The sequence below is a fragment of the Varanus komodoensis genome, unplaced genomic scaffold, assembly GCF_004798865.1.
Source record: "Varanus komodoensis strain SLA01 unplaced genomic scaffold, ASM479886v1 scaffold115, whole genome shotgun sequence".
NCBI lineage: Eukaryota > Metazoa > Chordata > Lepidosauria > Squamata > Varanidae > Varanus > Varanus komodoensis.
Genome location: NW_025335330.1, coordinates 810,151 through 835,636, shown reverse-complemented (window position 1 = coordinate 835,636; position 25,486 = coordinate 810,151). Strand labels below are relative to the sequence as shown.

Below are 25,486 nucleotides of genomic sequence, written 5' to 3'. Positions count from 1 at the left end.
TTCTGCTCTGGTTTTCATTTGTATTAAACAAAGGGGGGCAGGACAGGCTCAGCTACGAATGAATCCTCTGAACATGGAGCTTGTGACCTGGTTTATAAATAGGCCACTGGAATCAGACGGAATCGATGTGGTCACTGGGCAGCAGTGCACAAGAGACAACCGGCAAAAGCCCAGCCGCTGGCCCCCCCCCCCCCCGCCCCCCCAACCGTCCGCTCACATGAACACGGAAGGCGCGTCGCCTCCCCCCACCTTCCCACAGCACCATCTCTGCCATGCCATCCGTGGAAGGTCCTCAGGAGCAGGCAATCCCCACGAAATGGGCCGGCGGGTCACAACCACCCATCACGCGGCTGGCCGGCGGGGCAGAGCACAGGCACGCGCACAGGGGTGGCCGCCTGGAGCACCGTCCGGCATGCCACTGCGCACAGTGGGACTGGAGCCAAGGCGGGCTCCGCCCTTACCTTCGCCAGGGAGCAGGGAGCCCACGAGCCATCAGGGGCCCGGCCACTGGCCGCCTTCACTTTGGCAGTACTTTTGGTGGGGCTCTTCTTCACGCTGTCCCGCAGGTTGGTGAACCTGCCTCTGTGCCTCGGCGCGGCCAACCCCGGCGGCCCCTGCCCGGCTGGAAGCGGCACCTGATGCGGCAGACACGGAGGCGCGTCGGCCTGCACATTTCCGGCACTGCCCGCCCGCCCGCCCGCGCGCCCCCGCGTCACAGCCTCCAGAGCCCCGCAGCAGCATTCGTGCGCCTGGCAGTAAGCGGTCATGCCAAGCCGCGCGGCCGAACCCCTGCAACGCTCGGCTGAGCCCTGGCAGGAGTGGCGAGGCAGCCGCCCGCCTCCCTGAAGCCACGCAGGCAAAGTGCTCTCCTGGCGTGGCAGATGCACCGGCTCGCACGCACTGTCATCCCGCCGGGCATCCAGCGGGTGGCCCCTCTGCTAGGCAAGCACGAACAATCGATGTTCTGCAAAGGCTGGAAAGTGGACCATGAAGGTCACCCGGCCACCAGACAGCTCGCGTGGGAGCGCTACAGCCACCGAGGTGGCCCAGAACGGCCTCATCTCGATTCCGCACTGCTGTGCACGGTCCTCGTTCTACCCGCCTGTCCAGCACCGCCTTCCAAACACGACAATGTGCACATTCCCCTGCGAGCAAGTCCCAGTTGCGCTCAGCAGACCTCAAGATGCCGCCCAGATTCAACAATCTGCAGCACTTGCCTCAAGCAGAGGGAAGGGTTTCACCTTTCCCCATATTCTTCTTTACTTCATGTTAAATCCAGACTGGGGCAGAGTTCCCGGCAGCAGCTTTATGCAAACCACTAGCACGACTTCACTCTTTTATCCCACATGGCAGCTGCCACTGAACTTCTGTGAGCCAAACCCTGGATGAGGGGTAAATAGGGAGTGTATTTGAAGCATGAGAGACTGGAGGATTTCTTTCAGAGCTTCAAAAAAGAAACAATCAATTTTGCTGTTTCAGAAAATGATCCCCAAGTTTTCAAATGTCCTTTTCTGCAGCTTCCTGCTGAAACAGCAGGGGCTGCAGCAGTGAGTCCAGCAGGCAGAACAAGCTCAGAGAATAAACAAAGAGGGAACCCGAGCAGGAGCTTGGCGGCAGGGCCCGGAAGGGCACCCCACACAACCTCCCCGTAAATGGAGAGAACAGCATGAAGCCCCACGAGGAAGCTTCTCAGCTCCAATGATGAAGTCTCAAGAAAATGAGGCGCCCTCGAGCACCCAAGTGAAATAGGCACCAACATTTAGTTATGTCTTAACTGTTCTCAGCTGAGTATTAAAAACTCATTTAAATGCATGAAGCATCAGCTTAAGCCAACCGAAGGGCATAACATGGGCAGCTAAATCCCAGAAGGGCAACCATTTACAAGCTCGCAGCTGGGAACTAAATCTTACAGCCCTTCTCTAGCATAGGCTGCTGAGTGGTTGCAGAGAGACTCAAAGACTTGCTGAAATGAAATCCAACTTTGGAAAGGGGCAAAGAAAGCAATACAGAGCTCCAACTAGCGGAGGGTATTGTGCAGATTAGCTAGCGCAAGAGCCAGCTTCAAAGCAAATGTGAAGGCTCGCTTCAAGTTCAGCTGCAGTACAGGCTCAGGTTTTAAGGCTTATACAGCCGCACACAGATTAGAGTTCAGAGAAGTACATCCCAAAGGGAGAGTTCAGCTCTTTGTTTAGTCTATAGGACAAAAAAGAATAGAAGGCCCAATGTCAGTGTCTCGGTCCCAACCATTCTGGGTTGTATGTTCTTTCTTTAATCATCAAACTATTCTGTATTGTCCCTTCCAACTACCTCCTGACCCAACACGACGCCCCATCGAGAGACGAGCTGCAACATGTACCAGACACGGCTCTGAATATGTGACCCTCATGCAACTCCAGCCCCCAGGGAGGGCTTCTTTGGGAGTTAAGCCACCCTTGCACAACCCACCATCTGCGACGCAACTCAAAAATAACCTCTGCTGGTTGTCATGTCTGTGCAACATGACAACCACTGACACCTCGCCCACCCAGTTGCGACTGCATACCTATAATAGCAGCCAGCATCCCTCACACACCCTGAAACATAAATTAACTCTTCACCGCTTGCGCCAGCAGCAAACTGACCCTCTGCCTTGGGCCTTCTCCCCAGCAGAGGATTCCTGGGTACCACCATTAAGAGAAGCAGAATAAACAGAGGGTGAAAGCAGCTGCGCAGAAAACAGAGGCCCTCAGCAGCAGGACATTTGGAAGGTGCTCTGCTCCCCTAGAACTAGGAAACTGCTCTGGGGCTTTTCTGGAAGGCAGCATCTCTGAGCCTTCCTGGGAATTAATTCTGCAGCAGCCCTTTGCACATGCTGGAGCCCTGCAAAGAAAACAGAGGAGAGGGACTGCTCTGCGCAGCAAGATGGCTGACTCTTTATCGTGAGAAGAGCAGAGCACATGTGCCACCCAGGCTCATCCGCGTGGGAAACACGCTGACCCTCAGGAGCAGGGAGTGGGGATAAGATGCGACAGTTGCCAGAACTCATCGAGTCCATCGATATTTCTCCCCTCCTGCTCATCCATATATGAAGTTCTTGGTACTGCCAAGTTCTGCCTGCCTTGCACTGTAAAGCTCTAGGAAAGAAGTTGGAGGCCTCTGGAGCTTGGGCCATGCCCTCGCCCAGCCTTCCAGCGCACAGAGGAGGAAGACGGTTCTGCGGGTGAACACTGGCCAGGAGCTGCGAGGGCAGATTTGGCATCGACAAGGGCCTTTGCTTCTGGCATGAGGGGCTGCTGGAAGGAGATGGACCCCTAGGCTAATCATCAGAAGGCCTCCCGCAGCTACTCAGTCTTCTGCTCCTTAATGGATTTTCTGCAGCAAGAAAAAGACGGATGAAGCTGCCGGAAAAGGTAAGGGGCCTGCAATGGATGAGGACAGAACCTCAACCCACCACTAAATCCCGCAAATGAGGCAAGGCAGCAGTCCTCAGTGAGGAGCCACTGGCCCTCTGGCAGAAGAGACTTTCTTCCGTCAGTGGGAGGTCATGGAACTTGGCTTATTCAGCACATCAGCGGACTGAGCAAGTCACCACAAACCGTTCTCACCTCGCCGAGGACAATACGCGTTGCATTATTAATCCGCTAATGGGCGCACTGAATGGCCCTGGCTGCCTTGGCCTGGCTAAATGGCTGTTTAGCAGCTGGCTGGTTTGGATCATCGTGGCTCAGCAGGCCCATTAAAAGGACCAACCGCACGCAGGCAGCTCTGAACGTCAACACTGATGGCAGAGGTGCTTTGCATCCCAAAAGGGCCAGTTCTTCCTCTCCGTATCAACGGAAAAGGATGTCAGTTCTGATATTTTTGTCTAATTAATACCCTGTGACTACGACATTTGCATTTACAGCCCACCTTTCTTCCTCTTACAAGGAGCTCGAGGGAGCTTATGAGCTTCACACCTCACCATTTCATCATCGTAACAACCACCCTGTGAGGCGGGTTGGGCTGAGAATACACGATGAGCCCAAAACCTTCTGACCGACTGTCACATGGGCTCTGCAGGATGGATCTTCGCTGCGCCGCTTCGTTTGTGAAGCATCACAAGCATTTACCCTGCTTTAAGCGACATGCTGGCTGAGCTTCCACACGAGATTGATGGCTACCACATGCCGTGGGATTTCACCTTCCGCTCTGTGTTGACACACTTACATGGTAGTGACTCATGAGTGGGTTCCACATGACTCCATCTTCCCTCCAAATGAGAGCACATGTCCCATCAGCCCGGGTGACTGAGAATCAATCCTAGCATGCAGAAGCAAGCATGTCCACCCATGCCTTCCCCACTCCTTCCATGCATGTGTGCCCAAGCCCGCCCCCATTGTCCAGGTTTGCACATGCCGTGGGGCTGCCTCTCCCTGCAAACAGAGGGTAGCAGCTACAGGGAGGGAGGGAGCAGCCTTGCTGGGTGTGCTTCCACAAGGATGTCCATGTGGGCAGGCTATGGGCCTGGGGGGCGTCCTCTGAGTGGGGCATGGGGCGGAGGGCAAAGCAGGCGGCTTGGGCTTGAGCTCCCTGGGATGCCTGCCTGCTGGCCAGGTCCCACACATCACCCCACAAACCTGCCTCGAGCACACACCTGTGGGGAGGGCTGGCTTCCTTCCCGGAGTCTGGCTGGCTGGTCGTGGGGAGGATGCGAAATGCGTGGACCCTCCTCAGTTCCTCTGATGCTCACAGTGCAGGAGGAGCAGAGAAGGCTCCTGCCCGATGGCCCAGGAGCTCCTGGGGGCTCTCAAGGCAATGTTTGAAGTGCAAGTTAGATGAGGAGCCCAGTCTGGAGAGGGGGCACAGGCCAGCCAGGCCCCGCCTCTCAGCAGCAGCAGAAAGACGGGGCCAGTCACCCCAAAGTCAAGCTCCCTTCGGGCGTTGCCAGGGTGGGCAGAGAGGTTCAGCGGCTTCCCCCCACCAGCAAGGCCCGCAGAGCCCCAGGACAGAAGGAGGGCGTCTCCCTGCTCCCCGCAGAGCCACCCACTCCAGCAAGCACCGGCACCAACCATCGCCTTGCTGACACTTTGGCCTGTTTTGATGCTTCTGCTTTCAGTGATGCCTCAGTCTAAAATGCTGATCCCTTATATTAGGTGCGTATATTATGATGCCATATGCACTTTACAAACAGAGCACAAAAATATGGCAACATGCCTCCTTGCCCCCTCACAGCCACTTACTGTCCACTACAAACACCTTCCACAGCACTTCCGGGCTCTTTCACACGTGGTGAGACTGAGCTCTTTAAATGCACTTATATGTGGAAGCCTGATTCACTTTCCAGATCCAAAGAGCACACTGGGAAAGCCTCCAGCTGCTTCCTGGCCTACTCAGTCACTCCTTTTCCGGCCCATACAGTCACACGCCAATTTTACTCTGCCGCCAGGGTCTCGGAGCAGAAGAAACTTCAAAACAATCCGAACTGCAACTCAAATTCAAGGTGCTACTCTTGAGAATGCTATGGAGAAAAGGCTGGTGCCAAATCAAATCGCAGTTCTGAAGGTTTCCTCTTACATTTTGTAGCTACATTTAAAATCTACCTAAAAGTGTTTCTGCATGGAGCAAGACCTGGTATTCCTTGGCTGCTGCCATCCTCACAAGCTGCCTGGACCCACCTAAGCGTCCACCCCATCCCTTGATCAGGCCCCGCATGGGGCCACCGCCAAAACTCTTTTCTCTGAAAACCACTCGAGTGCTTATAAGCATGTCCTTTGCAGCCATAACCACTTACTGCTGTCCCACAGAGCACCGTGAAAGCTGAGGATTTCTCCACGGGCCTCTCGGATGGCACAACACAAGGAGAGTGGGAATGTGACTGCCGGGACCTCTAAGACAGGCATGATCAGTGCCAGGAGCCAGAGCAGCAGCAAAGCTCTTTCACATCCCCTGAGTTTTGCTGCTCTGGATGCTCCATATTCTACACAGATGCTTTCACTTTTGCATGTTCTAAATCGTAAGCTACTGCGGGAGCTACAAGCATCCCAAAATGAAGTCCAGTCCCGGACTCTTCACCCACTTTCATGCCAAAACTAGCACAAGTTGTTGGCCTTGTGACAGCTCCAGCGAGGAAAGCACAGCCCTCCGCTCGGCCCCAGTTTCCACCAGCGCCCGGCCCAGGCACGCCGGTGCCACGGAGCCAAGGGGTGGGCCACAACGCACTGCGAGGCTGCCAACGGCTCTGCTGGGCTCGCCGCTGCCCACGTTACCCATACCAAGTGCTGGCTCATGCACCTGCACAGGCTGCTGGACAGGAAGAAACAGCTCCCCCACCGAAGCTGCTGCTCGAAGGCCAGGCAGGCAGGTGGCCGCAGCAGTTACACGAGTATCGCACCTGGCGAGTGCACCAGGTCAAGCACGTGGGGCCAAGAGAACAGGCAGCAAGCCAAAGGAGGCTGACAGGGGAGCGCGAGCGCTGGTCCATCACGCCCCCGTCCTGACTAGGGATGCCAACCTGGCATACAGATGGCCCAGCTAACGGGTTTGCCATCGCCAGGCTGCAAAGCACGGAGTCAAAGCTCTCCCAGTGCAGAACGCTGCTTTCCACCGCTTCAGCTGCAAGGATGTGATGGTGGCTCTTACCACCCTAGAACTGCTTACCGGGAAGGATCTGAGACAACACAGGTGGGCGACCTGCGAGCTTCCGGGGGGTCTGGCCTGCAACTCTCATTAGCGCAGCCAGCCTAACCCACCCCGGAGAGCTCCACGTTGCCCAGCCCTTTGGCAGACGCTTTAACCCGCACTGGCAACAACCCGCACTTCCACAGGGAGCCGGCCCCTTTGAGATGGTGCACCACGCAGCCCAGCCTTCCGCATTCCTGTACTCAGGCCAGCACAACCACCAGCAATGGCTCCGCACAGGCCCGCTCACTCCCGTGTCTCTCCTTCCACTCCGGCGGGCACGGAGGAGTGGAAGGGGGTCCTCACGTTCCAGGCTCCAGGCAGCCTGGTCTTGCCACCAAAGAAACTCGGGGAGGAATGCCTGCACCCGAGTATGCCTTGCCTCAGATGCTCTCTCGCACGGAGAGGAAGCCAAGTCCAGCAGGCCGCTCTCGCACACCGATGCTTCAGCGTTCCTCTGCCACATGAGGCTCGAAGGGCACAAGTCAGCCCGCAGAGGAGCCTGCACCAGCAAGCTCGGCGGCTCAGCCCCAGACTGCGTCCTCCACAAACAGGAGACGGGTAGACTCAGCGCTGCTCCGCGCTTGCTTGAAGAGGGAGGCCACGCACTGAGCAAGGGGCTTCTGGGCAGCAGAAAGCAAGATGTGAGGCAGGGTTTGGGCCCCTTTACAGAGCAGATACTGGCCCTGCGATGGACAAGCCTCAAGAAGAATGAGACGAAAGAGCCGGAGGCAGAAGCATGTAAGCACAGCCCTGACACTGGATCAGGCCAAAGCCCTCTCTGGTCCAGTACCTGGTTTCCAGCAGTGGCCAAACAGCTGTCCCAGCAGAGCCTCCCAGGCAGAACACGGGCTCCCCACTCAGGTAGCAACTGCCTTTGAAACTGGAAGAAGCAGGTGGCACTGGTGGCCAGTGGCTGTGAGCAGCATGTATCCTCCATGAATCTGTCTAATCCCCTTTCAAAGCAATGACAGGATAACTAGTGATGTGAAGCAGAAGCACTGAGGAGCAACTGGTGCGCAAAATCCAGGTCCCACAATAGCGATCCAGAAGGATGTCGACGGGGGAGCCACGAGATGCAGTGCACACGGCCGGGCCGGGCCGGGCCAGGCTGAGCGCGAGCACACAATAAACTAAGGAGTCCCCACTCCACCAGAAACTTGCCAGGACGCGCTCAGCAAGCCCCCAGCCCTCTCCCACGGCTCCCTGCCCTGTCAGTGCGGGCAATCCCAGACTCTCCCATGGCAGTTGCTAAGAATAGCCGGGAAGACTGAGAAGAGGTGAAAGGGAAATATTAGCAACGATGTCACCCAGAAGGTGGGTGGGCCCTGCCACATCCCCGTCCAATCAAGGGAGGAAGGAAGGGAGGAAGGAAGGAAGGACGCCAGCCTGGCAGGAGCACAGCAAAGGGTCCAAGCTGCAGGCAGCTGTTACCAGTGGGGGGGGGGACGCTTGGCTCTTAGAGCAGCAGAGCAGGGCTGAGGCAGCCACAGGCGGCTTGGGTTGGGGGCCTCTCACGCAAGCCCAGCCAGGCCGCCACCAGCAACGTCTGCGCATGAAGCAGCCCCCCACGCACAGGGGCTGAGCCGAGGGCCCGGCCAATGGACCCCAGCCGCTCTCCTGCTCCCATTAAGCAAAGCGGTTGGATTCCTTCCCTCCCTGGGCCCAGCGAGAGCCCTCTGGGGTCAGCCACCCCGAGTTCCTGGAACGGGTACCGTGGCAGCCCCCCGGCAGGCAAGCGCCCCCCCCCCCCGGCAGCAACACCGTGCTCCCCGCAGCTCTCGCACTGAGTATCATCCTGGGGCTTCAAGCATGACAAGCGCTTCCACGGCAAGGCAGAAGGGGCACTAAGCCACCCCCGCCACCGAGGCGAGCTTTGGCTCCGACACTGCACGGCTCTTCGGCCAGGCTGGGGGTCGCTCCGGGGCTCCCTGAGGGTGCTGCGGGAGGCAGCCCGAGGACCAGCGGCCTGCCTCCACACCCCTCCGGGAGCAGCTCTCCCCACGGGCTCCCGGGCCCGGTGGCCAAAGCAGTCATCGCGACGACGGGGCTTTACCTGGCTGGAGCGGGCAGACACCGAGACGCAGTCAAAGAGGCGGTGCCCGCGCGCAACGAAGGCGACAACCTGCTGCCAGCGCGACGGCCCCAGCTCCCCCGCCAGCACGTCTGTGGGGCCCTTCTTTGCCCACGGCTTCTGCTTGGGCCCTCCGGAGCCGTGGCCGGGCCCGGCGTTGCCGCCCCGGCTGGCACGCGAGTGGAGAAGAGTGTTGTTTCCGAAAATGTAATTCATCTCTGCAGCCCTGCAGGTGGCTCTCGGGCAGGCGGACGAGCCACCCCGTCAGCCGCTGAGCAGGGAACGATCAGCCAAACGGCGGCAGAGCTGCAGCCGCATCACTCAGGAGAGGAGGCTGGCCAGCCTCGCGCACTCCGGCGCACTGCCAGCTCTGCCCTGCCGGCATCTCGCTGCCACACCTGTTGTTCCTCCATGGCGGGAGCGGAGGACAATCCTGCCACCTGAGGGACCCTCAGCTACGCCAGAAGTCCTTCAGCACCAGAAGCCTCATCCTTTTGCTGGCAGAGAGGCAAGCGCCGTGGATCTGGCGGGGGGCTGCTGGCAGCAGACGACAGATCCCCTCTGGGGACGCCTGATAGCGCACGCTGGGCGGGAAGAAAGAGCATCGGGAGTCAGGTGTCGTCATCGCAGCGTGTGTAAAAAGCCCGACTCGCCTCGTGACTGACTGCAGCCACTCCCGGCAGCGGCGAAGCAGGCCCTGCCGAGGCATCGCTTAGTGGCCGCCCCGCTGCGAATATTCAAGCATTTGCAGCACCCACACGGGCACCTTTTCAGCTGTGGAACAGGTGGCGGGTGCAGGGGCTGCTATGGAGCGCGTCTGTTCTTCATCTCCTGCGGGGGCAGGGGGAGCAATATTCAGAAATCCCACTTGCTAACCGAGAGGATATTCCAAGAGCAGCACTGCAGGTTCGTCTCCCCGGGCAAGTTATTCCGCTTCACTGCCCTTCTATAGAGCAGAATCGCAGGTCACGGAACAGTGGCCTTGGCAGCGGCCATGGTGGCCGTCAGGTCCAGTCCCCGCTCAGTGCAAGGCTCCAGCGTCAGCCGGCCCTCGCACACGGCTGCCCAGCTGCAGGACGTCCTATCTCACTCCAAGAAGCCCGGCTACATGGGAACAAACCCCTCTGTAGGGCCCGGTCAGGTACCTCCAAATCGCTCAGCTGAATTCAACCAGTAACAAAGCAAACTTGACTAGGATATCAACCAATGCACAACGGACACAGGGTGCGAGGGTGCAAGATGGCCAGGCATGAAAACCGCAGAGCCAATGTAGCGGCTGGCCACTTTCGCATCACCCTGTTCCGTGTGCCGCAGCGTCTGGTGCTAGTCCTGCCCAGAGCAGTGAGGGCCCAGCTCTCCGCAGGCCCCAGCCCTCCTTCCCGACCTGGTGGCACGGGCTTTCAGCCCCTGTGTTCAGGGATCGGATGGCAATGCCATCGTGCTGGTTTGCATGCGCCCAGCCTCCCATCTGGCCGGATCACTGCGGCCGTACGGAGGGGGCCGTTCTGCTCCCTTCCCAGAGGCCGGCACACCTCCAAGGGAAGCAGCAGCAGCAGATTTCAGGCACAGCCATAAAACCTCTCTGAAAGGAGGATCAGGCCTACTCTTTCTTCCCTCCCATAATAAGCCCCCGACAGGCAGGTGCAGTGCCCAGAACCATGAGGGGGCACGGTCCCTGCCTGCAGCTTTGCAGCACAAGCCCGAGGCAGCATGGTGGGGGGCAGAGCGGCTGGCAGCGCGAGGCAAAATGCGGCCGGGGCCAAGGGAGCCCTGCTCCCCCGGCCGCCTGCGCGGGCAAGCGGCACCTCTGATCCCGAGGCGAAGGGCCAAGCAAGGTGCCACGGCAGAAGCGAGAGCTCTGGAGAAGGCCTACCAGGACCGCCCGTAGGCTGAAAAGACTGAAAAGCTCCGTGTTTGTCACAAAGTAGCACAGCAGCAGCTTCTGTCCACCTGAGGCCCCAGCGGCGCCCAGCGCCAGGCAACCCCGCACGGGCTGAACAGAAAAGCACGCACTCTGCGCAGAACTGCCCGCGTCAACAGGACCATGGCCCACCATCCCAGTCCCCTGTGGGGCACATGCAAAGCAGCCCGGAGCCACGCAGCATGCCTCCTGAGAAAACGGAAGGGGGTTTCCATGGAGACAAAGGACATGGGGGCCCAGCAGAGGTGCTGCAGGAGTCCCAGCGGGGAGCCCGAGGGCTGCTGGGGGGGGGCATGCTTGGCCTCAGCCAGCAGGACAGGCACGCTCTCCCGCCTGGCAGCCCCCTCTCTGGCGCCGTGGGGGCTTGTCCTGGGGCAGGGCATGTTTTGCACACCGAAGGTTCCGGGCATGGCTCCAGCGTCTCAAGGCGGGCTGAGAAACACCCTGAGCAGTACTGCTCCCATTCAGTGCGGACTGCACAGGCCGATGGGCCAGGCCATACAACCGAAACGAGCCACCGTGGTGCCTGTGAATTGCCCCGTGCCCCCCTTCCAGCAAGCCAGGCCGCCCACCACGTGCCCAGCTGCACCCGGGAGCTGGTGCATAAATCACACCGCCCAGGCTCCGGCACTCGGATGCACCGCGGCAGCTTCTCTTGCTGCCACAAACCCACCCAGGGAGCAAGACCCTCAGCTGCCTGGTCCATGTCTTGCCAGAGCTTCCCCGCAGCGCCGAGACTTATTCTGGCTGGGCCAACCGGGCGAGCACGAGGCAGGCTCCGAAGCCTTCTGCCCGCCCTGGGTGTGCCAGTCGTCAAGAGGGCTCACAACAGAAAGCAACACAAATGGCAGATCAAGCAGCACAACATTTTGAATCAGACAATTTTCTGATGTTCTTAAAACAAGATCTTTGGCATGTTTGTCTGGCTTAAATTTAATAAACAAACTAAAGTAGCGTGCCGTGATGATTTTACATGTTCTTTACATAGCTCAAAGGTTTTTTCCAGTATCTACTAGTGCTGGACCTACAACACGGAAGGACAGACCTGAGTTACCCCCAGATGTGCCCATACGTGGGTTTAGGAAGGTGGTGGTTCTGCGACCCTGAAAGACACGCCTGGGTCAGCGCTGCTCACAGTGCCGCAAAAGGCGAGGAAGGGGGGCTGTGTGCTCCCCAGGGCTCCATTGTGCCGGCCTTGTGCATGGAGCCCCTTCACTGCAGCATCAAGGCTCTTCCACCCCCTCCCACTAGAGCGCTCGACTGGCTACCGTGCGGGCAGGTGCCAAAACCCACTTTTGCGGGCAATGATTATGGAAAAGAATAATGTGGAGTCAACCATCCCTGAATTAATCTGCCTATCCGGTGTTGTGCTTTTAGTATTATTTCAAATATTCTAAACTTGTTGCCTATTTTATCTGATGGCTATTTTCTTCAGTACACTGTGATCTGATCTTTGCTTCTGTAAACTTAAACAGCAGCAGCAGGCCTTAAGGCTGTGTGGAGCCTCCCCTCGCCTCCCCACCTTCCAGCCTTCTCCCCAGCCCAGGAGGCGGAGTGCCTGCCCTGCCCCGGCGGCAGCGGCTCCTCCGCCTGAAAGCAGCCCTGCTGCTGGATGGCAGGCCCCCGGCAGGGCGCCTCCAAAGAGGTGCGCCCCCTCGGATGCTGTGAGGGTGGCGGTGCTTTGCTGCTTCTCCCTCACCGCCCCCTGCCTTTGTGGGCCTGTGCCCAGCGCCGTGGCTGAGAGGGCGTCTCTGGGGCAAGCGGGGAGATGGTTGGTGTCCAGACAGCACGGCGGTGGGTAGGGGGAGACGCGGCACTGGGAGAAGGAACGGCCGGGTGAGGGAACATGGCCCGGACAGCTGGCGGCTGCGCCATGCTGCAGGAGTATCCCTCAACTGCCGTTTAATCATGGATGGGGCGGCTAGTCCGGCAGGCGTCACCGAGGCATGGGTGGGAGCAGTTACTGTCCATAAACATCCCGTTTCTCCCTCCAGGCACCCTGTCCATCCAACGGCTGGTCTGCAGTGTTTGCATCTTGCGCTGGGCAAGCGGGACAGACTGGGAAGTGGCCTCGGATGTGATGCTAAATGGAAACCTTAACACACTGTGGAGGCTGGAAAGTGTCAAAGAAGTCAAGAGCAACGCCGCCAAGAAGCCACACTCTCTCCCGGCTGGTTTTCTAGCGGGGCCACCCAAGGTGGAATGGCCCAAGCAGAAAGACCAGACTGAGGTGCATCCACCTTCTTCGGGGTAACAGTCACATCAGCAGGAGAGAAGGGGGCAGAAAAACTCCGGAAGGGTAGCCACTGGGCAGCAGTGGGGGCTGGAGGCGACAACGGCAATGAAGCACAAGCTAGCTCTCCACAAAAGACCACCTTTCCAAACAGTGCATAGGTTTGACAGTTGGAAAAACTGCCCAGGGCTGTCATGGGAGGGGCGGCAAAGGCAAGCATCCTGCCCGAAGGGTGAGTGCACGGCAGCACACTGTAGCTTCTAGAGAACCGCTCTCACGGCCACCCCTCCCGCTCAGCAGAGCAATGTCGCACAGCCCCCCGTGCTGTGCCTGACCCACAGGAGCGACTGCACCTTGCCAGAAGAGCGGAGGCAGCAGCCATCTGAGGATGAGAGAAGTCTCCTAGAGCCACGGCCAAGCCCTTAACCAGCTCCAGCCACCAGCGCCTGCGCAGCAAACCCGCATGCAGCAGCGGCGCCAGCCGGGCCCCAGCACGACACAACGGCCCCAGCAGCCAACTGCCCCACGGCTGCGTCACACAGCCCCGGTCAGCGGTTGTGCAGTCACCCACCCTCACAGACAGTCACAACATCCCTCCGGCCAGTCAGCCTGCACCCATTCACACAAACAGCCAGCATCCGCCACACATGCACAGGTACGCACACACACCCCCTTTTCTCCTCCTCCTCCTCTCTCCCCCAAACCCTTTCTCGCCCCACCTCTCCTTCTCACAGGCAGGCATCCATCTGGACCCAGGAGGTGACCGCCCCCCCCCCCCGACCACAGCGCCACATGCCCAGGTCACTCCCAGCTGGCCTGCCCAGCCCCTGCAGGTTCTCGCCGTGCTCCTCCCCACACTGCCTCCTTCTCGGTTTGTTTTTCTGACAAGCGCACTCAAACGTGACCTCAGCGCTGCGCTTCCGGTGACCTGCAGCCCACTTGCCAGACAGAAGCGCCAAGAGCCGTTCCCTCTCCCGGGGGCTACGGTGGCTGCAAAGGACATGCCAGCCGGCAGCTGCCTGCTCTCTTCATTTTCTAAGAAGGTCTCTGAGCCCCTGCAGAGCCCCACGGCGTTCACGAGGAGAGGGAGCGGCAGTGGCACGCCTCCACTTGGCTTGATCCCACTGCAGGCAAGACATTGATTTCTCCCAAGTGAGGGGCCGGGCACCTTGGCGGGCACCAAGAAATCTGGCCAGGGACACGTGCAGGCATGGAAAGGTTTGCCCTCAGAATTAAACGAACCCGGAACAATAGCCATTAGTTGCCTTGAACGTGTCAAATACTGAATGCAGTTCAAAACCAATATCAGAGCATGGGAACAGCCAAGCTGCATGGCCGCAAAGGTCCATCCAGTCGCATGGGGGCAAACCGGCTGCCCACAGGATCACTCAAGTGGCGGGGGGGGGGGGTCAGGACCAGCTCCTGCCCCAGCGCCTCAGCAACCAGTCCATGCGGGAATGCTGCCTCTTGCAAGGCAGGTCAGTACATGGGCAGCGGGGCTAGTAGCCACGGACGGCCTCCTCCGCCACAAATGTGCCCCGTTTCCTGTGGCAATGGATTCCACAATTGAACTGTGCACTGTAGGAGGAGGGTGACCTTTCTCCTGTCCTGAATCTTCCAAGAACTGGCGTCATGGAATGACCCCTTTGTGTTCTGACATTACAGGAGAGGTAGAAAACTGCCTCTTCCACTTTTCTCACATGGTGCAGGATTTGAAACACCTCTAGCACGGCACCCCATTTGTCTAAGCTAAACAGCCCTGCTTGTCATGGCTGTTCTGCACGGCAAGCTCCCCATCCTTCATCACCTTGGCTGCTGTTCCCGGCACCCGCCTTCTTTCAGGTGCAGCAAGTAGAACTGCACACAATATTCTGTGTGTGCTCACATCAGACGTTTGGATAAGAGACTCGTTTTATTTTCAGTTGTGAGAGGAAGAAGATACGCTATCTTGCCATTCCCACCACACAACGGAATACAAGAACTAACAACCGCTGAGGCTTGGCTCAGGACTCCGGAAGCTGCGTCGGCTGTACAGCCGCCACCAAAAAAAGAAACCCAGCACCCTGGCTCCCTTGGCAGAGGCATGGGACTGACAGCACAATGGGGATCATCCTTTGGAAAAGGGGAGACGATTCAACTCCCCCCGCCCCAGGCTTTAGAATCACAGAGCAGTGGCGCTGGAAGGGGCCGTGAAGGCCACTGGGGCCAACCTCGGCCGTTGGAGGACAGCAAGTCACAGCATCCCACCCAGAGGGCTGCCCAGTTCCTTTCTGAATGTCCCCAGTGTGGGGGAGCCCCCCACCTCTCCAGGCGGCTGGTTCCAGTGTCTCATTGCTCTGGCAGTGAGGAAGCTTTTCCTGATGTCCAGCCTGAATCTGGGCTGTTGCAGCTTGACTGGATGGTTCCGTGTCCTGCACTCCGGCATCACCAAGAAGAGATCCCGACCTTCCTCTGTGACAGTCTTTGTGATCCTTATACAGGGAAAACATCCCCCCCCCCCCGCCGCCCATCTTCTCTTTTCAAGGCTAAACATGCCCAGTTCTCTCAAGTCTCTCCTCACAAGGCAGTGTTTCCATACCATGGAATATTTTTCTAGCCACCCTCTGGACCCTTTTCTAAGTCAAAGTATTCAGAAACTTTACACCTCTGGCTGCAACCTGAAGCCTCGTGTCTGTCTTGTGCTAGTGCCAGTCAGTGCTCATCCCAAGCAGTAACACACACCCCTCGAGCCCAGAGCTGAATTTATTCAGACACCCCAGAAAGTGAGGCAGCGCATGAATGCCAGCAAGCAGTGAAGCTGAACAGAGATACACGGCTTGCAAAGAGTTAAATTAAATGTGAAGCCTTCACTTTTATTTTAACTCTTAGCAAGCCGCGTATCTCTGTTCAGCTTCACTGCTTGCTGGCATTTGTACACTCCCCCACTTCATCGTCAATAAAAGAGTAGGGAAAGCAGTACTGGGATACAATTTCCAAAATGACAGAAAGATCTCAGTTCGAATCCAAGGCAAACCATTCAACGTCACGGTAGTCCAAGTCCATGCCCCAACCACTGGTGCTGAACAGGCTGAAGTTGACCGGTTCTATGAAGGCCTACAACACCTTCTAGAATTAACACCCAAAAATGATGTCCTTATCATCATGGGGGATTGCAATGCTAAAGTAGGAAGCCAAAAGACAACCGGAATAACAGGCAAGTTTGGCCTTGGAGTACAAAAAGAAGCAGGGGACAGGCTGGTAGAATTTTGTCAGAAGAACACAATGGTCATAGCAAGCACTCTTTTCCAACAACCCAAGAGATGACTCTACACATGGACCTCCCCAGATGGTCAGCACAGAAATCAGATTGACTATGTACTCTGCAGCCAAAGATGGAGAAGCTCTATACCGGTGACAGCGAACCTTTTAGAGACCAAGTGCCTGAACTGGAACCCAAAACCCACTTATTTATCGCAAAGTCCCAACACTACAAATAAACCTGAAATGGAGGTTTTAGTTTAGAAAAAACACCTCACAGCCAGTCGAAGCAAATACACACACACACACATCTCCTTGGCAGCGCACTGACTGGCCATGCGAAAGCTCGGACAAGTCAGGCCAAATGAGTTGTGGCTCATGATGTCATTGCCTGGCGCCGCTACTCCTTTCTGAGCATGCGCATGGCCCCTTGTGTGCTGTTATCCGATGCTTGGCTGCTGGAGCTGAGGCCATTGATTTGTGGTGCTGGAGGAGACTCCTGCGAGTCCCTTGGACTGCAAGGCGATCAAACCAGTCAGTCCAAAGGAGATCAAGCCCGACTGCTCTTTAGAAGGCCAGATCCTGAAGATGAAACTCAAATACTTTAGCCACCTAATGAGAAGGAAGGACTCCCTGGAGAAGAGCCTGATGCTGGGAACAATTTAGGGCAAAAGAAGGGGGAAGGCAGAGGGTGAGGTGGCTGGATGGATGGAGTCACTGAAGCAGTCGGTGTGAGCGCAGGTGGACTCCGGGGGATGGAGGAGGGCAGGAAGGCCTGGAGGAGTGTTGCCCATGGGTGGCGAAGGGTCGGACATGACTTCGCAACTTGCATCAGCAAAACCATCACGTTGTGTGGGAGAGCAGGAACCCTGATTTGGTGTGCAGAGCTCTTCCTAATAAACAGCCAGTATGGTTCTCAGTGGGGGACTGAGACTCAAGCAATCTGGCTTCTAGTCCCCGCTCAGCCACGGAGCCACCTGTGACTTAGGGCTGGTCACAGACTCTCCGTCCAACACAGGGTTGTTGTGGTGAGGATAATACTGAGCGCGGGAGGAGAATTCTGTAAGCCACTCTGAGATCTTTGTAGGAACGAAGCAGGATAGAAATCTAACAAATAAATAATGGCAAAAAATGCAACGCTCAATATCATCTTTGAAAGCAAGAATAAAGACAGATGAAAACCGTGCTTCAGCCTTGGCCTCCCCGGGGTGACGGGGCACTCCTCACTTGCCAGTCAAGCCGGAGGCCACACCGAAACCCTCGAGACTGCGCTCAGCACAGCAGCAACACGCTGCCTGGGCAGGACGTCTACTTCTGCATCCTGAGAAACGCAAGACGCCCCCCTCCCTTCAGCAACCACGAGACAAGACAACAAAGCACACAGAAGAAAGCCCTGCCCCAGCCCAGCACCTCCGGGGGTATTGGAGGGCAACTACCTCCTCCCGCAGCCCACGCAGCCCTGGGCTGCACCGACAGGCGCTGCAGAAGGCAGACCCGAATTAGGCTCTTCTTCCCTCAGTCTGAAGACAGACCCATACGACGCATGCATCAGGCACTGCCCAGAACAGAAGAATGCGCTCGCGTGGGCAGCTTCACACGAGCGACCGAGGGTCTGAGCACTTGGCTACTTCCTTCACCTACCAAGACATGCAGATGGAAGTGCCTGGACTGCCGCACATCCCTAAGAATCCTCCTGCTCGTCTTCTGGGCACGCCACACCAAAATGAACATGACGGGATCGTTGGACAGCTGTGCCCAAAGTCCCGGGTGCCAAAATAAATGCTCTCCCACAACCAGGACTGAAAAGGGGAAATCAGCAGCAGGGATGACGAACAGGCGCTGTCCGCTGGGTGCACGTGCCCGCACACATGCACACGTGCCCTTTCTGGATTCACGACAGAAGCCGGATTATCCCAGCCTCCCTCGGCTGCCCACTGCCGGCTGCCGATCCTGCTGGCCCTGAGCAAAGAGCCATTTTCACACGGCAGTCCTTAGCCAGCCTGCTCAGCTCCTTAAGTGCTTGTTTTCAGCCCTCTGAAAAACACGGATTCTCTGACATGACAACCTGGGAGTGAAACTTCAAGGAAAGGAAGTTTCCGACAGGCTGCCTCAGCTTCCACAAAGCTCAGATTGAGTGAGTTCACTGTTGCTGGAGTATCTTTAACTCTTCCCAAAGAAAAGCGGAAGCGCCTTTGTAACTGGGGGTGGGGGTGGGATCTACCTTCAGGAGACGCTGGTGCCACATGGGATAAAAAAGGCAGACTCCAAAAGATGGATCATGATCCCCTGAGGAGGCAGCAAAGGCACCTGAAAACAGGCCAAGTGCTCTCTGGGATCTCCACTCATCCGCCAGAGATTCAGTACGTGCCTTGGAGTCAGGAATTCGCATTTCCCAGATTCGTTCAACAAATCGCCCTCTCCTCCAGCTGCAAGGTGTGCATTTGCTTCTCCGGAAGCGTAACCACAGAAGTGGGACCATAGCTGGAATGCGTGGCCCTGCTGAGATGCTCCTGCATCTGCTCCAATCCCTCTTAGAGGTGAACATGGCAGAACAACGGTCATTCAAAAGGGATTAGAGAGTGAAATGAGGGCAATTTTAATTACCCAAAAAGAAGGCCCATCTGAACCATCTGATTTTTGACCAATTTTTGAACAGAACACTTAGCATTGAGTAGTCCACAGTATCCCATTTGGGCTTCAATCAAACGGCACATGAGCCTTTTCCCATGCAGAGATCAAGCTGCCAAAGGCAGGACCCCTTGCCGGCACAGCATGGAGGCCGAGGGAGACAGGGCCACAGGAGGGCGGGCAGACTTCCCCGTGGCTACTCAGCCAGCTGCCCTTCCGAGTGCCCACCCTTGCGCCCATGCCATCTGGCTGCTCTACCTGCCACTCACACGGACACCCCACTGCCACCGCTCTGCCCTCCTCCTCCATCTGGACCAGCCCAGTGAAAGCAGAGGTGTGGGGCAGCTCGCTGGCATGGCGGCCATGGGTGGGAAGACCCTCCTCATGGCCTACTAGCCAGCCACCCTTGGGCAACTGCCAAAGGGCAACGTCAAAGGGCACTGCCCATTTGGTGCTCGTTCAGCGGGCACTGCCAACAGGTTTTTTCTCTTCCCCCCTTGCCTTTTCTTTCTGCTATGACAGGAAGCATCAAGGAAGTGATGCAGAAGGAGAAGAGGAGAAGTAACAGAAAATTGTACTGCAGAAAATGTCAAGGGCTCAGGTAAGTTGACAAGGGTAGGAGGCGGCAGGTAAAGATACTGTGAAAGGCTTAGCGTTGTGCACTGGCAACTGGTTGTTAAGTTTCTATCAGGAACCTTGAGGCAGGGAGACAGAATGGAAGGAACAGGAAGAAGGGAGCTGAAGATCAGGAAGAACGGACGAGGAAAAGGAAGGCAAGCGAAGTATCAACAGTCTAGTGGCAGCAGGTTTTCCTTTCCTTGCACACGCACAGGCATGCGTGCAGGCAGCTGGTCCTCATTTCAGCTGCTGGCCATTTTATTTGCTTTACTGGCTCACACGGAGGAAGGTGTGGGTGCCCCTATTACAGTGGTTGCTCTACACTGCATGATTCTCTTCCCACCTTGCTCCAATCCCACCCTTACCCCAAAGCCACAAAGTAGTTGGCCATCTAAAAATGTAAGCTTGTTAATAAACGAAAGAACTCCCAATAAGTTAGAAGTAATGCAATCAGGGTGTGGGGGGCAACATTGATCAATCACTCCCTGCCACTCTTATGATTGTCTTTACCAATTTCAACAAAGGAGCAGAAAAACCTGCAAGACTGAAAGTGATCCCACCTCGAGACCAGATGCTGGCGCACGCCTCCTCGGAAGCCCCGCTCAAAGTTAAGCTGCGATATCACATCCACCCGCGGACAGTGTGAGTGAGTCAGGAGAGATCTGGGAAATCTGCTGACCTCCTATCTTCCCTCAGGTTCAAATGCAGGCCTCTGGCTACTCTCTCCTTCAAACCGCTACGGGCACAAACAGCCCGATGGGTGCCTTGGGGCTCTCCAGCGCCTCTCAGCATCTTGGGCTCTCGCACACACATTTGCTGATGGCAGCAACAAGGCAGTGACAGTTGGTTTACCCAAAAGGCCCAGGCAATTATTAGCTAATTAGCAGTCAAGCATTAAGACAGATAATCCTCATGGGAATTGTACTAAAGAGAAAAGTTCATTTGCTGGATTTTAATCTCACCCTTTCCAGGGAAATTAACATGCAGAGCCACCGAAAACAACAAATGATAGAACACTACAGCTGTAGGAAAACACAAAAGCCCTCCCCTCCTCATGCCAGTTAACGAGTCTACCAATTAATTCCCAAAGTGCGTTCCCTTTTCTTCCAAGGCCCACTTGACTGCAGACTGTCAACATTGGCGAACCAGGCTACTTCAACACACGCGCAAGCTGCTTCCGAGTTCTTACCACCTCTGGCTCTCTGCCCCCTCTGTGTAACTAGCCACAGAACACTTCCTCTGCACTTACTAAAACATGCTTTCCTAAAATCCAAGGCAATTGATTAAAACTGTTAGTTTTGGCACATTAACAAAATGCCATAGGCCTTTAACAAGCTGCAGAATCACATCCCCAGGTGGTGCTGTGGAGAAGGTGTGGTGACAAGGAGAGGGCGTGGAGAGGGCGTGCTTGCCCCAGGTCTCGTGCCATCACTCCTGGTCTCTCGTAGCTCACAGTCCCCTGGAAAAGCAGGGAAATCAGCAACACCCATTTATCTGGGGTGCCTTTTGGCTGCTAATGCACTGAAAGGAAAGAAGAACACTTTTGGCAAACTGGAGAACGGATCTGAAGCCATCAAGACTCTTGTGACCAATGCTTTCCTCTGCAACATCACCACCTAGAGGACGGTGCCTGTGAGAACTTTGTCAAATTGCCCGTCACTCTTTTTGTATGTTGGTCCTCCAGATGCACATCTTGATACGACGAGGGGGTCTGAACATGTCAGCAGCAATGCTGCCAGTCAGAACATGGGATCCTTCACCCAGGGTGGCGTGGATGCGGTGGAGGCACCAGACTGAGGTGCACCATCCCTTGCTGCAGAACTCAGCTTTTCGGGACCTCTGATTTTATTGAGTACAGGTATCTTCTGTTGTCATTCCATGAAAGGAAACCACGGCGGCTAACAGCTCTTCAAATCGGTGAGCGTGCCACAGACACATATCATGAGCTGTGCCGTGTCCATCACACCAGCGCTCGCCAATGGCCGTCAAAATGGATTCTGGGTGTGACAGTGCCTCACACTGCCTGTGCAACCCATTCTTAGGGAGAGGCTGCGCCCGGCGCAGCGCCATCTCATGCGGCAAGGGCACCACCTCAAAGCGCCTGGCTGCTTTTTCACCACGAAGGCTTTGGCCACACTTGGAGCACAGGACGTCACACGCTCACTGCTGGGAAACGGCTCCACGATGCTGCCCAGTTGATGCTGCCACGGCACGTGGCGCCTCGCAAGCAGACACCTGGTCAGAGGCCCGCTGCTTCTTTGGTTCCTTCGCAAGGGCTTCTCTCCCTTCGCCTCTGACATCATGCTACTTCGAGGCCTGATTCGCTGCATGACGACGACTGATACGGCACTGCTGGAGCACAAGGCATGCTTGCATGCGCTCGAGGCTTTGTAACTTGTTGCCTAACTGCACAAAAGCCCAGTGATCCTCAGAACCACAGTTCTCGCCTTGAACGAGCCTCTCTCTCTCTTCCCACTTACGGCACTGGGACAAGTAACAATGAAATGCAGTATTTTTCAAAATGGAAAATAATCTAATTCTAGCACTTATTATTCAGAACTGGAAACTATGCAGTGACCTCATGGCTCAGTATGACAATACTACAGTTTGAGGGCATTGCCGGGGGTCAGACTAGATGGCCCAAGAGGACCCTTCTGACTCTCTCTGTTTCTAATCAGATTTTCTGGAACTTATTACTGTTTCTGGCACTAGGTAATCAATAGATTGTTTTACTTTGCTGCAGAGATCAGGGCAGCTGCTTAATTTTAAGCTGATTTTAGGAGTAACTAAATGAAAAGAAACACTTTTGGGGCCTGTGATCTCTGCAGATGGGGTGGCCCATCCCTTTCTTCCCTGGGTCTCCGAAGCCCCCTCAGATGCCCCCAGCCCCTCCTCCCTTCTTGGAACGGGTGTGCTGAGCCTCTTGAACCCCCTGCAGTCCAGCAGGGCCTGAGCGACCCTGCGAGTGCCTGCAGAACCAGGAGCCCCTTGCAGGCTCCTGCAGGGAGCAACCGAAGGGCAGGCCCTGAAGAGCGGGCTGCTGGCCTTTGCCACAGCAGCACAAGCTGTCCTGGCGCTCTGGCCCCTGCATCTCTGAGCCCTGCTCCAGTTTGCTCCGGCCTTGTTCCAGCCCTGCTCCAGTTGTCCCTGCTTTACTCCAGTGTACCCCACTCTGCTCTTGCCTGCTTCAGTCGCTCCTGCCTTGCTCCGGTTTGCTCCTGTGTGCCCTAGCCCGCTCCAGCTCTGCTCCTGTGTGTTCTTGCTTGCTCCAGTTCCTCCTGCCCTGCACCAGACGCCTCTTGCCTGGACCACTTCATGCAACGGCTTCCCTGGCATCGGACCACCGGACTGTCTCTCTCTCCCCTGTATAATGTGGGACTGCCTGCTCCCTTGGCCCTGGCCCTGGCCTGCTGACCAGGCCACCAGCCTCTAGTCCTACTAACCTGGCTTCACGCAAGCATCCTGGTTCTGGTGTTCTGCCTGTCCCAGCTGCCGCCCACGTCCCGACCCTTACACCGTGTCACTGGCCACGTTGGCCCTGACGAGAGGGCATTGCGGGAGTGGCACCAGGCTTGCGGGAGAGGGAGGGCTCTTTCCCCTTCACAGAATGGGCTGTTCCCTGCCGCCCCCACAGTCCAGTCCCAGCTCTGCCCAGGCCCTCCGCACCCCAGGCGAATGCATACAGCACACACCAGTCCGGGGCCCACCGCCCTGCCCCTCCCGGCAGTTCCGGCTCCAGGCACTGGTGCATTTCTGCCCCTCCAGGGCACTGCACCAGTACCCCCCACCTCACTGCATGTGGCCCCACTCAGCCCCTGTCCAGCCCCTCTGGGAGATGAAAGCTAGGGCCTCTTGTTCCAACTCACAGAGCCTTCGCTGAGCCCGCACCCTGGGCCAGCGCTTGTTTGTGAGCCCCCTGGCGTGCCCTTGCCCACAGCCAGCCCCGGCCTGTTGCCACTGCAGTGGTGCTGGGACCTGGACTGGGAACAGCGGGCTCCAAGGGGCAAGAGGGCCACAGAGCAAGGCCTCGGGGGCTGCATGTGTCTGTGGGTCGCGTGCTCCCCCCACCCCCCGCACTAGGCTATTTCAACAGCCCACAGACCAGAAAGACAACAGAGCGTGACTCTCAGCCACCACGACACCGTCAGAGCGGCCAGGAAGCATGGCGCCTCTCACTGGAAATGGGACACCGCGGCACCAGAGCACGCGCTGAACGGACTGCACTGCACCTCGCCTACCTTGGCTGGCGAAATGCGAGAGTGGGAGACAAATCCGTGGATGCTTTCAATCTGGGAGAGGTTCTTCTCAGACACATGCACGAGCTCTGGAGCCACCGCCTCCCCGGGAGCCTGTGGGGAGCTGCTGGGCTCCAGCGAAGGGGTATCGTCGTCGTCGTCGTCGTCCTGAGAGCGGTATTTCTGAAAGGGACCAGAGACAGACGGTTCTTACAAGACAGCCCTCGGCACGTGGTAGCCGATCCTCCCACGCAACAGGGGACAGCGAGGGCAGTGACTAATATGGTGCCCAGCAAGCCAGGCAGCCTGGTCCCGTTAGTCCTCGTGACAAGATGGCCTCCAAGAGCAGTGGTGGCCTGAGGCTTGCTCCTCCTCCCTATTCCTGCACATTTCTGAGTCCAGCCAGAGTGGAGTGCAGAGTCCTCCTGGACATCTCTCGATCTCCACCCTGCTTATGCCCCTCCTTCTGCACTGTCCCAGAGGTGACACCGTGCCTGCAGGCACCCCTCCCCTTGCTCCATCACCTGGACCTCAAGGCCTGTGTGGTCTCTGAGCAACCAGCTTCACCTCTCCAGGGGGAGGGACCTCTATACCTGACAGATTGCTCAACTCCTGGTGCGCACCCTGGCCGGCTCCCGAGTCCTCCCCATTCTCCCACTGGCAGACTGGGGCCGCCGTCAGCCCCAGCTGCCCACCCCACCTCTGGCTGTGCTACCTCCCACAGCCACTCCCACAGGCTGGCCGGCTGCCCATCACTGCCACCCAGCAAAGCAGCCGCATTTCGCTGGGCTGGCTGCACTAGCACAATGAGGAGGGTCCCTCATGAAGGAAAACAGAGGGGAGGAAATGTGGCTGTTTCCTCTCCCAGCAGCCTGAAGCAAAGATCTGGAACTGGGCAGCAGGGAGAGACTCGTTATGAGGCTAAAAGGATTTTTTTTTCACATGCTACAAGAGGGATTGTCAGCTGTAAAAAGGAAATATACTTTTTCCGCCTCCACGCTCACGAGAACACACATCCTTAGAACAATATACTGATCAGAAGTAAATTACTCAGTATTCTTAAAGCAAAAATGGATTGTGGAGGACTCCCCCAGTCTGACAGAACGGGCATTAAAACGGGATAATGTAAGCCAGTGAAAAGTTCCTGTTACAGTGGCCACCAATGTGCATGTCTCTACAAGGGGACTGCACAATGTGATGGCCACTAGGCCTGCTGGCTGCATGCTACCTCCAGTACCACAGACGGATGGGCTGACCAACTCCTCCTGAACGGATCCCTGCACCCACTGGAGAATCAGATGCTGACTCAGAACAGCAGGTGGCCAGAAAACTGGAAAGGTCAGAAGGCTCAGAGGTAATAGCGAATCAGTCTCAAACTGTGGGAAATCCAGTGCGAGAGCTGATATGGGAGGGAGCACCCAACTTCCTGAGTCCAATCACTAGCAGGGCATCAGGTTAAAGAGGTCCAGCCAGCTGCTGAGAGCTGTCAAAAGCCAAGCGCCTGGCCCAGAAGCTGCAGGATTCACTCTGAAAGCTGGGTGAACGCTTTTCAGTTCGAGCAAGGGGAGAGAGTGCACCAGCTTAGACTCAAAGTCCATTCATTAAGCCACATTTCCTTAAAGGTCAATATTCTAACTTAACTTGTTACTTCTGTCAAAGGTCACTGCAATACATTTTTATTACAAAACCAGCCTAGACGGTCCACGTTAATATAATAACTTTTAAATATATATATTTATTATTATATTTATATGACACCAAATAGTCCAATGGCCTCTCTACATGGCATACAACAATCAAAAGACCAAAATATAGCAATTTTAAATTTACAAGATATGGGAGAAGGTGGTCCTTCAGGAAGCCAGGTCCTAAGCCATTTATTTATTGTTTTGTTTTGTTTTGTT

General features: G+C 56.6%; 1 protein-coding gene across 4 annotated transcripts in view; it reads right to left on the bottom strand.

Moving 5' to 3' along the window:
* DLG1 (discs large MAGUK scaffold protein 1) overlaps window positions 1-25,486 on the bottom strand; it is a 103,092-nt gene that overhangs the window by 53,345 nt on the left and 24,261 nt on the right. For all 4 annotated transcript variants that reach the window (XM_044421154.1, XM_044421155.1, XM_044421157.1 and 1 more), the window contains one exon: window positions 23,586-23,765. In XM_044421154.1, the coding sequence (XP_044277089.1) occupies window positions 23,586-23,765 (180 nt within the window). The remainder of the gene's footprint in view (window positions 1-23,585; window positions 23,766-25,486) is intronic.